Here is a 20,622-nt window from a genome sequence, read left to right as displayed (position 1 = left end):
TTCACCGGGGTGAACTCCAACACGTGGCGGCTGAGCTGAGGGGCTATAAGCAAGCCCACACCAGCCCGCCGCCTCTCCCTGCGGGCAACACCAGAGAAGTGGAGCGTCCAGCCCCTCTCGAGGAGATGGGTTCCAGAGCCCAAACTGTGCGTGGAGGTGAGGCCGACTATATCTAGTCGGTATCGCTCAACCTCCCGCACAAGCTCAGGCTCTTTCCCCCCCAGCGAGGTGACATTCCATGTCCCCAGAGTTAGTCTCTGTGTCTGGAGATCTGGTCACCGAGGCCCCTGCCGTCGACTGCCGCCCAGATCTCTCTGCACCGCCCCCTTATGGATCCTCCTGCGGGTGGTGGGCCCACGGGAGGGCGGCCCCACTTCGCTCTTTCGGGCTGTGCCCGGCCGGGCCCTGTGGGGTAAGACCCGGCCACCAGGCGCTCGCCATCGAGCACTCATCCCAGGCCTGGCTCCAGGATGGGGCCCCGGTGACGCCGATCGGGGCGACGTAAACGGCCTTGTTCTTGTTGTCATCATAAGAGGCGTTCAAACGTATGTTTCGTTATCTAGACCAAGATTCTAGGTCCTAGAGCTTTTACAAGTCTGTAAAATTGACATTCTAAATTCCGGAATAGAGGCAAAGGTGAAGTATACCATAATGTGATTTTAATCAGAAATTCGGATTAAACACAAAATATTACAAAATGTGAAAAGGTTTTGGCAAAAAAAAAAGAAAATATGGTTTGATAGACAATATGTATTTTACATTAGGCCTATTTGTTTATGTACTGCAGAGATTATGATGCCAAATTCTGACATTTCGATTTTACAGAACAAATACTTTATTATTATTTTTTGTGAAGTTACAATACAATTAGAGGCTAGAAAAAAGCAAACAGACATTTCTACCTTGCTTAATTTTAGCAGACCTTATCTACCAAGCTTATATTGCATAGGCTCCGCTATGCAATATGTTACATTATGCAACATTTATTTGTCAGGTCTTGTATTTTATTTAAATCATTTTACATTCATAACCTATATCTCGGGACGCCTTCATTATTATTATTTATGCCTTGGTGCAACTGCAAGCTGTGCCTTCTTATAATTAACATTTATTTTGTTTTAAGCACCACATCTCGTCTCTCTCTGAGTTTGCTGTGGAGGGTAAATAGGGTCATCTGATCTTAAACTTCAGTTGAATCCAGGAGGACAAAGATACTGGCTTTACTAATTAGATTTTCCACTCAACAGGGAAGTCAGCTGAGGCAAATAACTAACTCAAGGATGGACAACTATGGAACAGTATGGATTGGTTTGGATAGATTTTTCTTGAGCACAATTGATTGTTTACACTATGCTCTGTTAACAAATTGCTCACAAAAGAAGAGCTTCCTCAGGATTTTGTTAAAGATTTTTAAGCGTCAAAATGATACTGTGGACAAACAGAAAAGGCTTATAGAACGTCACAGCTATTAAGAGTATTTCCCATATGAATTTGACCTAAATACCCTCTAGCTTCACTGTGCAGAAAACAATGCAGACTCACACCAGCAGAGGTCAGTGTATTTTCAGAAATATATTTTATAGATGATATCAGAGATGAAATGTCCAAACCGTAAGTCCCAAAGAAAGAGAACATTTTTAATCAATAGAGACAAACAACGGACAAAAAATAACTTTTTTCATTTACATGTAAACCAAGAATTGCTCATGAGCCACAGTGGTTATAGATAGAACTGGCCAAGGTTGTATGACAATCAAACTATGCCCTTTGCAAACTTTACAACATCCAACCTTTAACTTGCCGTAAATAGTGCCTGTTTAAGAATCTTTGAAAGTGAACATTCTTTGGGAGTCTTTTAAAGATGAAAAGAGCAGAGTTTTGGCAGAGCACGTTTCTCTTCAACACAGTCCATACATGTATTAAGTGCTGAATCATTAAAATCACTTATTGGAAACAATATTTATTAAGAACAATATCAAACTTTTCTCAGTTGAGTCATTTGGACAAAGTCTTTTTGAATTGTTTGCGCACCAGAAAGGTACGAAAAGCGCCGGGTGCCGCGGTGAGTTGCCCATGGGGAGGTTCTCTAAGTCCTCCAGTGTTCTTCTGTTGTGCAAATACATTTGTTACATAGACAAGCAGGCATGCTGACTCACAAACCATGCAAAGAGTTTAAGTTGGCGCGAGCAGACAGCAAAAAAAAAAAAGAAACATTGGAATATTAATCTATAAAAATGTGAAACCTTAAATTTGTATTTTTAAAAATAGCCAAATTATAAACTAACTAGTGGAATGTTCTGTTAGACATGTAAAAGTACAACTCAACTGTTTAAGATATAAAAATGTAAAAGTAACATGATAGTCATCAATCAACATGGCAAATGTTAATGGAATTCATGGCATCTGGTGAAAACCAAATTTGGCGAGAAAAGAATGTGGTGTTATGATAGTGCAACACATGCTAGAGGCTTTATGATTGGCCAATGTTTCCTGCAGCCATCCTGGATGTCCTTCCTTTGCTCTAAGGAGACAAACTTAGTCAGCTACATGAAAATGGCCGTCAAACCTCACTTTAGTCGAATGCTTGATGTGGTCACAGTCTAAAGGTGAGTGCATATCACTCATGCACAAGAGTCAATGATCAATTAGGCAACAAAGTGATCAATCCTTTAGTGAAAAAGTCAATTTCAGCGCCATGAACGTCCCATTGGGGGCACCGGAAACAGCGCAGTTGATGACGAGTTAAATATGCAGCTTTTGTCATGAAGTAAAATCGTACACCATACTATTGTTCCGCTCACAATATCATAGCTGTCATTAGTTAGAGTACATTTATAAATTTTCCATATACAAATCTCCTATAAACAGTACATGTTATAAATACAGAAAAGGCTGAGAGCCGTAGAAACAAAGTGTTTTGTTTTTCGATAAATACAAGAAAGAAAGTCTTAACATGACTAAGTATATGAATGGCAGCCCTATTACTATCCAGAAAACGGATAAAAACACAGAACTGATCTATGGATGAAAAAACATTTAGAAAAATAATCTTGTACAATAAAAATAAAAAGTGAACACGCTTACCGAACACAATTGATATCGGAACATGGCAAAGTGATGTGGAAATCATACAATGTAGTTACAAACAGGCAGTATAGACCACCTTTTCAAAATATATTCAATTCAATATACACGACTAATGTTTAGCTCACACTAGTAACCAAGGTAGTTGCCAACCGGCAAAGCATGGAGGCTGTAAAGAAATGTTCACTTGATCCGTGAAGAATTGACTGGTAAACATTGAACTGGTTATTGGAGTCATTAATTAAAGGGCCAATAAGAAAAGTCCATCACCCTGCCAGCAACAGGAGTACTATTGGAAATGCAAACTCATGCTTTGGCTTTTCTTGCTTGTCTCTTTTGGATGACATTCATGAATTCGGCTCACTCTCTGATCAAATGCATGCTTATGTGTTTTACAAAGCAGTGATTTCAGTTAAAGGGTGGCTACATAAAAGGCTGCTTTCAGTCTAATTTCCGTTTTGAAGTTTTCCACGTTTGCACCTTTTGTTTATCTACTGAAGCTGGCAACTACCTTTACAAAGCGCTGTATTTTTTTTCTTTTCTTTTTTACAGAAAAATAGATCCATCCAAAAGTAAAGTAACTCTTCAAGAGAGGCTGTGAAAGACACAAACGTCTTTGTCACATTCCAAGTAAACATGCTCAAAGATTGTTTGCTTAATTTTTGTCCTTCTAAGACTGGAAACTTACTGTCTCCTTTCCTTGCTAAAGATTCCCGGAGAAATCTTTTAACTTAAGGCAATCTTTTCCTGAACAATCCTGAAATCCAGCGGACCCTCGCCAAGGCACTCCTCGCATTCATCAACAACCTTCTGCAATGACAGACTGGTCCAATGAGGTGACAGTCTCACCACATGGTCGTCTTTGTAAAGGCCTACTTCAGCTTTGGCCGACCAAAGTCCACAGTGAACGAATCAGGTAAAATATGCTCTGAGTCTGCTGTGAGGCCCTTATTGTGAAGAAAGAGAGAGAAAAGAGGCTGTCCTTGTGGCAGCGTATAAAGCACCGTATGTTTCTGTGTGAACACCTCACTCATCTCACTTGCTGGCTCCAGACGTCACATGATCAGCGCCCGTCTAAAGTCGGGCTGCCAACACCAACAGAAAATGAGTGTCTCTACAAAGCCAATGCTGCCAAGCAACGCCTTTATGTGTAATATGTTTTCTCCAGTTCAGTCCTCTGTCTCCTGATTGGCTCCCTACTCTGAGGCTGAGCCCACCTCCCCTCTCCCTGGTTTTGGAGTAACCCAGGGTTCGCCAATCAAGGTGACTGACATGTGAGTTGGTGGGACAAAAAGAAGGGATCATTCGACTGTTTGCAGCTCAAAGAGACATTCTGCAAAGAAGTCAAAGGTTACAGTGTGACACCCTTGTGGTTCCTCTGTTACAGTGGTTCCTCCTCCTCCATGGGCTCCTCCTCGGGCCTGCAGGACAAAGGCACAGATAATATCTGACAGGGCTGGACTTAGCCCCTGCTACACATCTAGTGAAGACTAGAAGTCTTGTTACCTGTGATCCATCGTGTTGGAGTTGGCCACAGACAAAGAGGCCATGGCACTCACAGCCTCAGCCTCCTCAGAGTCTCCACGCTTGGCCTCCAGCAGCGAAAGCCCCAGCCGGGGGGAGTAGCGATGCACAGAGCGCCAGTACTTACCTGCAACAAGCAAAGGTTGCATTGGAATCAGAATATATTTCTATTGAAAATATGAATTCATCAAAAATATTTACTTTACATTACAAATCAGGTTTGTAGGTGTCATTTTACAGATTGAAAGTGAACACTGGCATTCCTCACATTTTGATGCAGTGTAAAAAAATATTAGGTATACAAACAGAATCCCGAAGAGGAATTATGTTGTAAATTGTAGGCATTTGATTTTGTGATTTTTGTGATTTCACATATTCAATTCATCATAAGTGATTATTAATACTGAACTCACTGTGTGTCTCCACAACTTTCTCCATAGAGCGAACAGCGTTGGCGTTCGGCCTCTGTTCCAACACAACCTTTGGCAGAGGGTCCAACTGCAATGACAGCACATAATATTAATTTCAACAGTGAAATGTGCTACAGAGTTCAATGCCGCGTGTGTCCACAGGAGGTCAGTGTAACTAAACCAGTGTTGTACCTCTTGTCCGAGCAGAGCAGCCACACAAGCTTCAGAGGCGTCGCAGATGGCAGTGAGGTCGTGACCCCCCTCCAGAGCCAGCACCACACGGCCCCCAGCCACACTCATCAGCTGCCGCGTCAGATAACCAAAACCTGCACAGGAAACAAGAGCATCACCAACATGTCTGCTCAGATCCTTCTCCTGTGCCGACACTCAATGTTCCCCTCACATTTGGACGTGAGAGTGTATCCACCCAGAGGAGGGGGGTGTCCTTCCACTGCGTCAAAACCAGATGACACCAGCACAATGTCCGGGGCAAACTCGTTGGCTATAGGCATCACCACTGTTCTATAGACACCGAGAAACACAAAGGGTTAGCTTCAAGAAACAGTCCCAAGTATATACGTATGTATGGGTCAAGACATGAGCTATGTTTATTACAAATAAAGGTGTAACCTCAGCAGCTGACAACAGTCTTTGGTTTTGTAAGGGTTAAACAAAACAAATCCATATTGGTTTATTATACAATTGTACCGCCATATATTAAGTGTATAAGGAGTTATTAGCTATATCAGACAAAAATTAAAGCATGTCCCTAATAATAGCATCTGCTTGTAAACATTGGAGAAATCTAAAATGAGAAACAAAACTCCAACTGGTAAATTGAAGATGGCCTTAAATCCACTTATTTTTAACACGTAAATGTCTTTGTTTCAATGACGATACATTAGTTTGTAAGTAATACCTGAAGGCTGCCAGATACTCTACGTCTCCCATGGGTGGATCCAGTCCTCCAGTGAAAGCAACATTTACATTAAATCCAACGCCAGGACCACTGCCCACCTGTAGAGGGCGACAAGAGCAAAAGCATTAAGTCAGAGAGCTCACAAACCCTGAGCAGGTCCTGATGAACACAAACTTGTTTAGCTGTGTAAGAGGATGCCTACCTGTAGAGGACACCCATTTGAGAGACTGCATTACATTGTATTTTTGTAATTTTTAAGATTGTATTATTGTCAAGTAAGTTCACTTACATGAATTACTATTCAGAACATATTTTAAATATTCTGTTTAAAATAATAATTTCTCATATTTTTAAACTTAAGTGGTGAAACCACAGGTCCCTCCCTATAAAAAGAGGCCTACACACCTGTTGGGCTGTTTGCACCCTGAGGAAGGCCACGAAGGGCTGACACGCATTGGTGTGTATTTAAGCTTAAAGCCATGTTGTAAAGGCTTTTTACTTATATTTTGGAAATCAACAGAGTGCCTGTTTTTTCATATCTTTGGGAATACTCAACATATATGTTTATATACGCTACAATTCATACCAGAATAGACAACAGTTTTTTCGTGCAACCCTGAGGAGGTGCCTGGACTGTGATCTGAAAATGAATGCTTCCGAGAAGAAGTGATCAGGTGTAATCACAGCATTATCTCACCTCATCAGGAGCGCCACTGCCGGGAAAGAAGTTGCCGTCGTCATAGCGATGGATAGATAAATAAAGCACATTGGGGTCATCATAAAACGCCTGCTGGGTGCCGTTGCCATGATGAACATCCTGAACCAAGAAAAACATTTGTTTTTGCCCAAAATCAAAATTTTCACAGACAACAATGGCAAACAGAGATAACTACTGATTTTTTAAAAGGCCGTGGCTGCAGAGCTGCGGCGCGGTCAAATGGCCCAGCAGTTTCACTGCCATAACCACATGGCTAACCCTAACCTTAACCCTAACCATAACCCTAACCCTAACCCTAACCTTAACCCTAACCCTAACCCTAACCCTAACCCTAACCCTAACCCTGACCCTAACCTTAACCCTAACCTTAACCCTAACCCTGACCCTGACCCTAACCCTAACCCTGACCCTGACCCTGACCCTAACCCTAACCTTAACCCGGCGCGGTCTAAAACGGCGTGGTCAAATAGCGCAGCAGTTTCAGGAGCCGCAGCACAAAATAACATGGCAGTTTCGTCCGCGCGCCGCGGCTCTGTAGACACTCCCTTTTTAAAAACTAAAAGTAAATTCTTTCACCATCTTTTCAAAAAGATATTTAGATTCTACTGCAATCCAGGGTGTGGAATGAGAAAGTATTTAATAAGAGACATTAAAAACATAAAAAAGTACATTGTGAATATATATTTTTACATTTTGATAATGGATACAGCTCTTATAACTGAGTTCTAGCGAAACTTACACCTTTTGATTCTTAGCCTGTGTAATGTACTGACCCAGTCAACGATGAGTATCCTGTTGACGTTGAGTCTTTGCTGCAAAAGTTTGGCTGCTATGGCCACTGAGTTGAAGTAGCAGAAGCCCCTAGTGGTGAAAAAGAAAACACATCACAATCCTGCACATGGTGGTGTTTTTCTACTGTATTGGAGATATGAAAAATAAACAACACAGCCTGGAGGCAGCTGGCGGGATAAAGACTTGTCACAATCCCAGTGTGGTGTGTGTGTGTGTGTGTGTGTGTGTGTGTGTGTGTGTGGCTGTGTGGCTGTGCGTGTGTGCATAGATGAAGTGTCTCCTCAAAGGGTGGTGGTGGCTGTGGCCTTACATGGGAGTGCTTTCCTCAGCGTGGTGACCAGGTGGGCGGACCACAGCAAAACCATTCTGCACAAGACAAACAGGCAAGTTAGTACCGGGTCAGAGCAAGAAGGAGAGTAGATAGTATCTGTAGGATTTACTGAGGGTAAGTTTAATAAATGCCGAATACTAACACGTTTTTCTTAAAGGGTTATGTTATGATTTTTTTCAGTTACATAGTATTGAACTATATAATATAAGTAGATCACATTTTTACATATTGTTCATTGTAATAGCAAAATTTATCTAAAAAAGCTTAGTAATAGAAACAGGTCCATTGACTTCCAGTTCAAAACTATAGAGGCGTTTCACTGTAACAGGCAGCAGATTCTCGTTTACAAGTTTTTATTTTTGAAAAGTGGCTACACAACATTTCAAAGCCTTACATCTATTACTCTGAGGCTTAATTTTTCAAATAATTGCAACTAAGTACAGGGATGTGGGTGGGATAGGGGGTAGGTGAAAACACTGAACACTCAAGCTTCAGTTGCACACACAGTATTACTCAAACATGCAACTCTCTCCACAGAGGAAACTGTAACAAGGTTAAACATCATTAAAATTGATTTAGCATAATATGACCCCTTTAAGTAAATCATTGTAGTTCATGTTTGATTTAAGGTTTTACTGGGATTATCCAGTTTCATGGTTAATTTCATAGTGGCATGAAGTGGTCATACATATTCTTAATAAGAGCACTTTTTTCTCCAGCAATAAAACACGATTCAATTTCTTACAGTTAGAGTCCTATTCATATTCATGATTCATTTGTTTAGAAGTATTGTTTTAAATGGAATACTTTTAGTTCTCCAGTGGCCACTTTGAAGACCAGCTCCACCACTGAGCCCACAGCCAGGCGAGCTGCACTGGACGAATGGACCTCGTTCCAAATAGTGTCACTGTCCACCTAAAAACCAAAACACAAATTTAAATGTAATTTCTCTTTAACAGCCAGATTTATAAAAATAGTGTTTACTTACCCCGACTCCTCCACATGGTAGTCGTACAAACATCGGAGTGATTGAACCTGGGGTAATAAGAGGAATTTGGTGCTGTTACCGGTAGTTGCTTTTTCATTATGTGTGTAATGTGCTTTATTATGTGGGGAGGGCAACATAAATAAAAGTTAATAACAATAATAGAGTAAAACTCAGTGTAATTTCTGTGTGTGACCTCACAATCAAGTTTCTGTCGGAGAGGGTTGGTGCCGTAGAGCAGGACGTGGGCTTCAGAGTGCACTGTCTGCAACTCCTCTAGAGTGGCCTTCCTCCCGCGGATACACTGCACCAAACACAATGCGTTACAATGACTTACATTCATATCCTGGAGACGGATCCTAACGTTAATCATAATTACTACTTTCCTAACCTTAATCTAAATTAATCCATATCTGAACTTTAAACCATATACACACACTGACATCTCACAGACTTCTCATCTTCACTAGAACAAGGAGAAATGGTCCAACTCCCTATTAAGATATGAGAGGAGTTTTGTTAATAAGAGTTTTTTTGTTTTGTCCTAGACCCCATTCCAAGCAGACTCCTCAAAGACATTCTTCCCCTAATTATAGACCCTATTCTTAATATAATAAATACTTCACTCCAAAGTGGCTATGTTCCACAGTCCTTCAAACATGCAGTCATTAAACCTCTTCTGAAAAAGCCTAATCTAGATCCCGACCTATTGGTAAACTACAGACCTATTTCAAATCTTCCCTTCGTCTCTAAAATCCTTGAAAAAGTTGTAGTAAAACAGCTTTGTCGCCACTTGCAGGACAATAACTTATTTGAAGTTTTCCAGTCAGGGTTCAGAGCCCACCACAGCACTGAAACTGCACTAGTTAAAGTCACAAATGATTTGTTATTAGCCGCTGACGATGGACTGGTCTCAATCCTGGTTCTGTTGGACCTCAGCGCAGCGTTTGACACCATCGACCACAACATTCTACTGCAGAGGTTAGAATGTGATGTAGGTGTTGGAGGAACAGCCCTCAGCTGGTTTAAATCCTATCTATCTGATAGGTTCCAATTTGTTAATGTAAACCAGAGCTCCTCACCAAGCTCTAAAGTAATTTACGGTGTGCCACAGGGTTCGGTACTCGGTCCAATTCTGTTTACTCTTTATATGCTACCATTAGGCAACATTATCAGAAAGCATGGCATTAACTTCCACTGCTATGCAGATGACACTCAGCTGTATTTATCAATGAAACCTGATCAGAGCGATCAAGTAGACAGACTTAGTGCTTGTGTGAAGGAGATAAAAACCTGGATGACACTAAACTACCTGCTTCTTAACCCTGAAAAAACCGAGGTCATTGTGCTTGGCCCTAAGCATCTACGAGACGCTCTATCTGAGCAGATAGTCACACTGGACAATGTCAGTGTAGCCTCCAGTTCTACTGTAAGAAACCTTGGAGTCTTATTTGACCAGGAGCTCTCATTTAAAGCTCATATAAATCAAGCTTGTAAAACAGCCTATTTCCATTTGCGCAACATCGCCAAAATCAGAAGAATCCTGCCTAAAAGTGATGCTGAAAAACTTATCCATGCATTTGTAACGACTAGATTAGACTACTGTAACTCCCTGCTTGCAGCGTGTCCTAAAAGCTCCATAAAAAGCTTTCAACTGGTTCAAAATGCAGCAGCAAGATTACTAACAGGAACAAAAAGAAGAGAGCACATTACGCCAGTGCTGAAGTCTCTTCACTGGCTCCTGTCGAGTTTAGAATCAAATTCAAAATTCTACTCTTGACCTACAAAGCCATAAATGACATGGCCCCATCCTACCTCAAAGATGCTATAGAACCATATCATCCAAACAGAGCTCTTCACTCTCAGAATGCCGGCCTTCTGGTGGTGCCAAGAGTCTCTAAAAGTACTGTAGGAGGTAGAGCGTTTAGCTACCAAGCTCCTGTGTTATGGAATCAGCTCCCGACCCATGTTAAATATGCTGACACAGTCTCTTCATTTAAGTCCAGGCTTAAAACGTTCCTCTTCGAAATCGCTTATGGTCAGAGTAGTTAGGAACAGAAAGATAAACCCACAGCTTTAGCTACGCTGCCCTAGGAGTAACTATGCTGGGGGAAGTATGACAGCTTGAGCACTATCCTCTTCTTCTTCTGACTACTTATGCTATCAAACAATATTTATTTTTTGATTCCACTTGCAAACTGTTCACCGCCTTCTTTTCTTTCTCTCACTCCTGAGGACCTGTGGACCCAGATGCCCCTCCCCTGGTGAAGTGGTCCCTGCCCTGTGTGGACGGTCCCTCATCTGCCTGAAGAGTGGCTCCAGTTCGCCTCAGTCGGTCCCTCATCTGCCTGAAGAGTGGGTCCAGCTCGCCTCCGACGGTCCCTCATCTGCCTGAAGAGTGGGTCCAGCTCGCCTCCGACGGTCCCTCTTCTGCCTGAAGAGTGGGTCCAGCTCGACTCAGACGGTCCCTCATCTGCCTGAAGAGTGGGTCCAGCTCGACTCAGACGGTCCCTCTTCTGCCTGAAGAGTGGGTCCAGCTCCAGTCTCCTCGTGTCCGTCTGTCCGTCTGTGAGAGTCGGATCTCTCCTTCACTGGAACTCCTCCAGGTTTCTACGTTTTTTTCCCAAAGAGGTTTTTTTTTTTGTAGTTTTTCCTGGCCGAGAAGGAGAGTCTAAGGACAGAGGACCCTGGGACATCGTCCCTCGCCACCACAGACATTGTCTGACTTCATCGCCACCACAGACATTGTTGATTCATTTCTCCCTGTGGCCCTCAGAGGCAACTGTTGTTGTGATTTTGGGCCTTACAAAAATAAATTGATTTGATTTGATTTGATAAGAGTTCTTCTATTAAGAGTGTTTTTTTTCAAACTTCCTATAAGTAATCTGTCCTTTCCCCCTGTATCTACTGCGTTGTAAAATCGAAATTTCCCCATGTGTGGACAATAAAGGATTATCTTATCTTATCTCAGGTCCGTACCTCACACTGCGCTCTGAGCCCCGTCTCCTGCAGACGGGACCATATACTCTGGATACGTCCTGCGTGTTCCGGATGACTGTTGGTGTTACCGCACATGCACTGGTGTTTCTGCATCAGGGAGTCGTACACCAGGCCTGAAGGAGACAATAACATACTCCACTCAATACAGTGCAGGAAATGGTTTGGTGGAGCAGATTCTTGATTCTACAAGTATGGTGTCTGCTTCAAAAAGATCCACATGAAATCTTCTGAATGCAGGTCAACAGTAAATAAAATGCCACCAAAACAGTACAATTAACTTAATTTAAGAAAGTGGTCAGACCCCATCAGTTCCTTTATATTTATCATAGTGAAGTAGAAAACTAACATCTACATTGATTACCTTGCACTGAAATGATTGGTACTTTGCAGAGGACAGTTCCACCCTTACCCGTTTGTGACAAAAAGCACACTCTTTTAAATTGTGACAAAATTAAAAATGGGTTTAAAAAATACATTTTCAGTGATTTTCTGTGATCAATACAAGCGTTCATGGTCCCGTTAGGGTGTTTGATTTTCAACAAAATGGTGAGTGTGGCTAACTGAAAAACTGCTGGTAAATGCTAATTAGCTTGTTTAGTTAATCTGAAAAGGACTTGTTTAACTGCAGAAAAATCAGCTCACCTGTTGTTGTTTCAAGTAAATCAGTTAGTGTCTAAAAAGCTTCAGACAGAGCTGTGATTGCCTGATTTGGAACTCCAAAATGTTTTAAATTTCATCACAATTCATATATATTTGGTATCGTTAAACTGTCGTTAAGACGTAACTGTATATGATGTCATTGTAGCACTAACAGATGATCACAGCGACAGAAAAACTGGAAACATGCACTAAAATGTTGGATTCTAAGAGTTTCTAAAATCATTACTATTCAGCTTGGAATGACACAATGATACAGCTTGCTTAAGCCCCCAAAATTTCTAGATTTAATTAAGTCTTTTAATTACCTACTGTATGAGAACAAAATTATGTACCTACAAGGAAAATGTTCCCTCCAAATGTTTACTACACTCTCTTCCCCCTCTCAGTGGATTATAAAACAGTACACAGTGGTATTGTCTGTCTGTACCGCTCTAAAATGTTTAAATCTCCTAATGTAATATGCAGTTTTGGAAGTGTGTGGGAGTCAAGTGGGCCAAACTGCAGTACAGGCATGGAAACAAGTCTACACAGGACTGGTACACAAGCAGTGATAACAGCTATCAACACCCAAACTGGTGGGAGGAACGCTTTCTCAAGGACGGTTTCTTTTCAATATTTTCCTCTTTGTTCAAACTATCAGGTGTCTGAGAAGACCAGAGTGGGATAAACCACTATGGAGAACAGGCAGATATGTTTTGGGCTAAATTACCTGTTGTGAAGCGTGGTTTGATGGGTGGGTCTGGAGCTGGGACACTGATGGGGAAGGAAGAGGCTGAGGCCGGAGAGGACTGGGCCCGTGAGAGGGGCCTGTGACCGGGGAAGGACATGGATAGACCTGCTGCTTCCATGGATGCCTGGTAGTTCCTCAGCTGGTGAATACGCTGCTGCTCCAAAAGCAGGGCCTGCTGCTCACATAACAACACAAATAAGGCTTAAGTCTTGTATAGTGTTTCAAAAGACACTAAGTTAAGTTTAAGTTAAATATCTGAGTTCCCGGTCTAAATTCGCAGATTGACAATGACTCTTGGATGAGAGTCAAAATGTTTCCTTTTTTACAAAACTGAGTCCAGATGACTACAACTGAACTTTTTTCTACTTTGTTTGCTCCTCAGATATATACTCAGATATGGTAAAGTAATACAACAGCTGCCTGGGTAGACTGATATTAAAGTATGGCGGCCAATCTATACTAGAGCTGCAAAATTGCAACTGAACCAAAATTGTTTTTTTAATAAGCAAATTGTAAAGGCTGCAATTTTTTAAGTAACATAAGTTCCTCCACAAACAGCAAAATATCCTGTCTTTTTCTGCATACAAACAGCTGTTGTGATGTTCTGAAATACAAGTTGTCAGTACTCCTGGACTAATTTAAAATGTGAACCGTGAACTGAAATTCAAACTGAAACTAATAAATTGCAATTACAATTAGATATTTTTCCCAATTCATGAAACCCTAATCTGTACCAATATCCCCTCCCACAAGAAATTAGATACTCAAACACATATTTATACATAGGCACAATGCTTAGGAACACAACAAAAGTATGCATTAGTTAGAACTGACAAGTTTTAGGGGAATTATTTAATGGAGCATTATGTTACTTTTTTGGTAGGGAGTTTGTCATGTCTTTCTTGCATTTATTCCATTCTCTGGCTCTCCACAGATCTGACTAGTAACTTTGACTTACTTGCTTGTCTCCATGGAGAAAATCAGTTCAAGGCATATCCACAGAGGTGTACCCTCCACCAGAGGGTACACCTCTGCATAGTGCATAGTGCACCTTTAACCACTGAACCATTGCTGCCCCAATTCACGGGTTTCAGTCACGTGACATGTAGGCTAATAATGACATGTGGCATAGCCACATAATTAACGTGGTAGTTTAATGTGTAAACTAGCTCCGGAAACAAAGTCTCTTTTGAGACTTGTTAGTCAAGGCCATAGAGTGCAGCATTGACCAATCTAACCCATATAGAATAGATAAAGAAAATGTCTTTATTGCAAGTACAAGTTGTGACCAAGAGAGGGCAGCCCTACCAAATAAGTTCCTTTCAATGCTTGCACACAAAGGGAAAGCAAGAGTGACTTCTCCTGAAAGACTGCAGTTTGTCTTTAAATCAATGTGTTTGTACTCACACAATAAACTTAAAACATGCACACCATGCTAATCCTTCTCCTGGGAAAACAGGGACAGTGCAGAGTTGTGGAGTACCTGTCTGAAGATGAGCTCCTGTTCTCGGTGCTGCTGCAGAGCCTCCTCCTGTAGTTCCAGGTGGTCTGGTGGTTCCTGTTTGATAGTGACCCCCACGGGTAGGTCCTGGTGCTCCCTCAGCTCCTCCTCCGTCTCCTCGGGGTGGCTCTGGTGCTGACGGCTGACCGGAGACTCGCTAGGCTTCGACATGATCTGTAAGGCACAGGGACAGTGACGTGCGGTGAGGTTCAAGGCGAGTGAGGCACCAAAATAAAATTTTGGGTGAAGCGGGAATCGCTAACCATTAGGCTATAGGTTCAATAAGTGATGTCATCGTTTTTAGATATATAGATCCGTCTAAAGCAACCCGTCCAACTCTTTAATTCTTTAGTTATAATCTCTTGCTTTGATTCAAAATCCAGATTTGCGAAACGTTTTAACTTGGAAATGTAATCGTCCAGATTCTACAAACACAATAATAAGGAAGAAGATAGTGAAACCTGTCCACACACGGCCGGGCTCAGGAGCATGCGCAGCCTCTCTGAGTGAACTTTCACTTCGGTTTTATAATGAATCTGTGAGCCTAAAACACGCTTCAGAAATACATTTCATACATTATCGAGAGTATGGAAGCACTGAGCACATCGTCAGGGTGTTTTATTTGTTATAAACAGAGAGAGAGAGAGTGACACATAATTTGCATTGCACCAGCTCAGTTTGTGAGGAGTGTGTGTGTGTGTGTGTGTGTGTGCTCCAGAGGCTGAGCAGCTTCAGCCTCCTCCCTGTATCTGAACGGCATCTGAACATTTTGACATTCTTATTTGACAAAATATTGTTCGATATTGGATTCAAACGGAAAGTGGGTTTATAATACATACCAGATGACAAAATATGAATATTATAATAATAATATATATTTCCCCCCCCCCAAGATTGACAGGCGAGGCCCTGCCTCCCCTGAATGCACGTAGCTTGCACAGGGAATATCAATACATTAGCTATTGTATTATGTTAGAGAACTATGTCCACATGCTAGTGATTCCCATTTGTAGTTATCAGTATATAAGTAACTACAGGGTTTTCAATAAGGGTGCACCAATACTGATGCTGATCCTTAAAAATGTGCTTGACCAGGTAACAAGTTCAAAGTATCAGTCTACCGGTATATCTTGTTTGGGGCTTTAAACTGTTTTAGAATGATGAGAAAATAGGACCGTTGCCATAGTAATAAAACATTTAAAACTAAATGTTATAGCTCTTGAATGGTCAAAAGTCCTATAAACCGGAATTTGAAATCCATGATTACAAAGCTCTTCTGAAGTTGTAACTTGTAGATAATTATCAGATTAAGTTATTTTCAGTTTATCAGATAACAGCAGATACTCAAAAGTTGATGTATTTGTTACAGACCTGAAAAAGATGCCTCAGTGCATCTGAATAAAATTATTATAATTGTTATCATGATCACAGGAGACTATTTCTGTACAGCCTGTGTAGATGTTTTAAAAGTATATGCACCACAATGTTAGAAATGCTTTATATGAAAGCAAGAGACCACACTGAAGATTTCACCTAATAATCCTAAACACTCTTTAAAGCGGACCAGCTTCAGTGATGAGAAAGAATGACCAATAATGACAATGTAAGCATTACATTAAAGTTAGCTTCATAAAATGTAATTGCTATTTTACAATCCAAACAGCAGGATATGACAAATCCTCTGGAGAAGTGGGAATTAGACACACAAGCAACATTTGCTCTTGATCTCATTTCTGGCAAATCGCGCCTTTTCAATTGAGCATTCTTCTTTTAACAAGCTTAATTTAGATTACTGAGTCCGAATGGCAGTCCACTCATTTCTAAACTATCCGTTGTAATTGAAAGCGAGTGGCCGCTCTGCAGACGGGACTTTGGGGCAAAATGTGTGGTAGAACAGAGACATTCTTGGCTCCCCGTGGCGAGGTGAGTGGGACTGTGTTGGATTCACTTTGATGCATTCAGAGCATTCAAGGCTGGACTTGCCACTGTGATGGAGTGTGTGAGAACAGTCACATGGGGAACGCAGCAGCCACAGGTGTGTGCGTGCGTACGACCTGTGTGTGTGTTTCCCAGAGCGCTGAGCCTCAGAGGCCCTTGGCTTGGGGCCAGGGGACAGCATTGACGTCAGAGCATTCAGCAGCTCTCACTCAGCCCCTCCCTCCTCCTCCTCCTCTGTTCTGCTCTTCTAAAGCAAACTTCACTTTAAAATCCCTCTGCTCCACTCTCAACTCGCCTCAGTCAATATTCTGCCCTCAAACAGCAAACTTCCAAGGAAAAATTATATGACTGAACAACGTACTCCATTGCAATGCCATGTGAATGTGATTAAGACCAATATAGCAGTGACTTACTTACACTTAGTGATTATTAATGCTAGGTGTATGTTGATGCTGGTAGTAAACCACAGGCCAAAGCTCCTGTCACATTTACAGGAGTGCGCGTGACACCACAAACAGCAGTGACTAATGCTGTGAGGACAAAGTACATGTGCACTAAAACTGCTCATCTGATGTCTTCTCTGGGAGGGGACTCACTTTAAATGACAACATTTAATAACTTTACTAAACTTCTGTCAAGACTCAAGTTTAGTAAATAATTGTGGTTGGAGGAACTGTCCTTGGAATGTCAGTGGCTGTTATAGATGTTTGTGTGAAAAACTGCCACTTGAGGTGTACATAGCATATGGAGGGAGAGCGAGAGAGAGAGGAGGAGAGAGCGGAGGAGGCAGAGGAGGCAAAAGAGAGGAGGAAATCCCTTCTTTCATCTGCCCAAATCTGCTCCAGCGAACACCAACCGCGATAGGTATACATCTACAGCACTGGCTGCTCACTTCCTTTTTGACCATGTTTGGTTCTGACTTCCGTCTTGTTGCTATGGCAGCGTGGCAGTTGCTGCCAGTGGCAACCGTCTCAGGGCAGAGCTGTGGTCACAAACATTGCCTCGTAAAGGCTCAGCCGTACCACCTCCACGGCTTCACAGAAAACATGAAACACATGAAAAACTAATCAAGCTCTTAATGCTGGTGGCCATTGGCTCTTAACGCTTGCCTCCTACACAAACAGCTCCACTCCAGCCTGTGCTGGCCCTGTGTGGCTTCTAGGCCTAATGACCTATTAGTTTATCTGATATAATGTCACATGTGCTCCTGCTACAGCTGCTGTTCCACTCCAAAGAACAAACAGCTCTAATAATGAAAGCTGCTCTATGTTTAACTTCAAAAAAATTTGTGTCAAAATGTGTTTTTCATCCAAACATCATCAACGACACAGTTAAGAAAAACATCTTCAACTCTAAGAGTATATGAAATCCACCTTGTTTTCTACTTGTTTTTATAATTCAATCCTAGTGGGTCAATTCAGGCTTTTCGAGGAGTCTCACTACTTGCTGTACAGGCCACCCGCTGAGCCACAGCAAAAAACAGCCATTTTACCTCACCCTGGACAGAGATGTTATACGAAGTGTGCTAATAGTAGTAACAGTATAATGTATGTTGTTGGTACCTTGTTGATGTGCAGCTGCTGCTGTTGAAACTGCTGCTTGTGCTTCTCGAGGAACTGCTGGTGCTGCTGCTGCACCACGAGCTGCTGAAGGGCCAGGGCCTGAGCGTGGGCCTGGGCACTGCCCTGGGGTAGAGGGGCCGACTGCGTCCTGGCCAGGGGCCGGTGCTGCCGCTGCAGTTTGGCCATGGAGGCGGCCGGCGACATAGACATGCCGCTCACACCTGCAGAGAAAGAGAGAAAGGAGAGGCTGAAACCCAAAACCATGAGTGAATAATCATGTCTCTATGGAGGGCTTTCCTTTCAGGCGCAGAGTGCTCATTTCTCAAGAAAACAGGAACAGAGAAGGCTTTGTCTCACAATAACACAAGCTGTATGCTTCTTATTGTACATTCAATTAAGTCTTCAAAGCTTTCAGTATCTGAGACTCCTCTCCACCATAGGCACTAGAAATATGATCCATCTGGATATGGGCTGTAAGAGTCACATCATAACCAAAGCTCCTTTTTCATTTACCACTTCTGTTTTAGATTAGTTTGACTCACTTGTTTAATGAAGTTCATTTTTGTGTTAACTTTTGACTTTCAGTGAATGAGACAGTACAATATTGTGTGCAGTCTCCACACATTAACACATGGCTTTCTAATCTGGTTTTGTGCTGGTGTTGGACCTAAGATTAGTAAGCAGATGTATTTGTGAACCAAATAGAAACTGCCATCTGTGCAACCAGACTGCAGATTTACTATTATATGATTCAAGCTGATCAGGGTGAGGTCCAGTTGGGGTATCAAGACAAATAAATATAAAAAAAAACTATTAAGAACTAAAAAAAATGATACAAAAAGCTCATGTCTGCTGTTTGGTATGAGGATGTGTCTGTAGAGTTCTCATCACTCTTCATAATGCGCCTCTTGGCCTGTGTGGGCGAGCACTTGCCCTCATCGTTACTGTACGTTTTATGCGCACACACACTTTTGTGCGTCTGTGTGTGCGTCATTGGCCCATTCATCCCCGCTACTTGCTGAAAATAGCACCAATGGGGTAGTCAATGAATGAGTTGATGGGAAAAGCAACACAATGAACCCATGTCAGTGTCTCATAGCGCACAGGCCCATATGAAAGAGGCTTGTTAGTCTGAGCTAATGAATGGACGTCTGTCAGTGTTAAGTGGCACATAGTGTACCAGCAGTAGCCATCTCCCAGCACCAGAAGAAACTCAATTCAAATAATTGAGTGACCATGGCTAAATTTTGTGGTTTTATCTCTGCAGCCTCTCTAGCAATAGTGTAATAGTGTTGTTGGCACCTGTCACTAGGGGGCTCTGTGCTGGGCTCTGCTCCATCAGCACCATGTGTTGGAGGAGAGGACTGTGCCCGCCATGTCCTGTTCCAGCACCGGGCTCCAGGTAGGGGGTCAAATGGCCACCTGTGAGGAAGGGAGGGCTGAGAGAGAGGGCCGGCTGTAACCCCACCTCCTGCTGAGTCGATGTCACCTGCAAAACCAAGGACATCGAGATAAAAGTCACACTAAACCTTACAGCACATAGTACAAGTACATCTTGATCTATTTTCTCACATTGGAGGCAGCCGTGGCTGTCGCAGTAGCTGGCAGGCCGAGGGTGATGTTGGGTAGTGATGGTGAGGTGTAGAGGGACAATTGGCTAATCGAACCACGCTCTGCATTGCAAAGCCTCTGGGCCAGCGACGCCTGAATAACACATTTAAATTATTCATGTCTCAAGTGTAAAGATACAAAACAGCACATTAAGAAGAAGAGGCGGAAGAAGCCAGACAAAAATGGTCCCAGCCACCAGCCGCCTCCTCCTCTTCTCCTCCTACATGCTGCTCGAGTGGCCCTAATGGCTGCCACAAATAGAAGTAGTGTGCCAGGTTCTTCTCCTCCTCCTGTGCCGACCACCATCTGAAGATTCTCAGTCTTTGTGCATGTATAAGAGGCTAATGGCTAGCGCCTACAGAGCAGCATGTCAAAAGCAAAATTTAGAGGTGTTGAGCACATTAAACTACATATTTTAGTGCGAATCAGAAGAAAATGCCAACATTTACAACTATTAGCAGCTGGGGCAGGAATAAAAGCAGTAATGGATACAAGAGGAATTCTCCACATGTAAATACAGCGGTTACAAATTTTATATCAATGTCTTAATATGAAACTTAACTGTTTCTAGCTGTTTCAACTAAAAGATCTGTAGCCAAGCAAAATCGTTCTCTGCAGAACCAGATAATCAAGCGATTACATAAGTATACTTGAATCCAGTCAGGAATACAAGTCAAATACTGATTCAAATCCAATCAAGTACAATTCTGTAGTAGAGCAGGGCAATTTAATTTTATTAAGGGAAAGATTTTTCTCTGGAAGAGATAGTTGCACCCTTTTGACACAGTTTGCAAACACACAAAATATCCACAACACTAGATTTGTTTAAATAATGTGACTATAACAACTGCTTTATT

The 20,622-nt window shown here is 42.1% G+C and overlaps 1 protein-coding gene across 1 annotated transcript in view; it reads right to left on the bottom strand.

Annotated features, from left to right (window-relative positions):
• Positions 1–1,555: 1,555 nt before the first annotated feature.
• hdac4 (histone deacetylase 4) overlaps positions 1,556–20,622 on the bottom strand; it is a 43,604-nt gene continuing 24,537 nt past the window's right edge. The window contains exons 7-24 of the mRNA XM_072442008.1: positions 19,727–19,858; positions 19,457–19,643; positions 18,155–18,375; positions 14,637–14,828; positions 13,133–13,328; positions 11,743–11,876; positions 8,965–9,067; positions 8,767–8,813; positions 8,586–8,693; positions 7,758–7,813; positions 7,429–7,516; positions 6,635–6,754; positions 5,938–6,035; positions 5,422–5,540; positions 5,211–5,344; positions 5,022–5,106; positions 4,591–4,735; positions 1,556–4,505 (exon numbers count right to left, since the gene is read on the bottom strand). Coding sequence (XP_072298109.1) covers positions 4,466–4,505; positions 4,591–4,735; positions 5,022–5,106; positions 5,211–5,344; positions 5,422–5,540; positions 5,938–6,035; positions 6,635–6,754; positions 7,429–7,516; positions 7,758–7,813; positions 8,586–8,693; positions 8,767–8,813; positions 8,965–9,067; positions 11,743–11,876; positions 13,133–13,328; positions 14,637–14,828; positions 18,155–18,375; positions 19,457–19,643; positions 19,727–19,858 — 2,205 coding nt within the window. The 3' untranslated portion in view covers positions 1,556–4,465. The remainder of the gene's footprint in view (positions 4,506–4,590; positions 4,736–5,021; positions 5,107–5,210; positions 5,345–5,421; positions 5,541–5,937; positions 6,036–6,634; positions 6,755–7,428; positions 7,517–7,757; positions 7,814–8,585; positions 8,694–8,766; positions 8,814–8,964; positions 9,068–11,742; positions 11,877–13,132; positions 13,329–14,636; positions 14,829–18,154; positions 18,376–19,456; positions 19,644–19,726; positions 19,859–20,622) is intronic.

Source organism: Eucyclogobius newberryi, unplaced genomic scaffold (genome assembly GCF_026437365.1).
Source record: "Eucyclogobius newberryi isolate DKJ021-1_F unplaced genomic scaffold, fEucNew1.0.hap1 SCAF_122, whole genome shotgun sequence".
Taxonomy (NCBI): Eukaryota; Metazoa; Chordata; class Actinopteri; order Gobiiformes; family Gobiidae; genus Eucyclogobius; species Eucyclogobius newberryi.
Note: the sequence above shows the minus strand (reverse complement) of the source record. Positions and strands in the feature narration are given on the sequence as shown.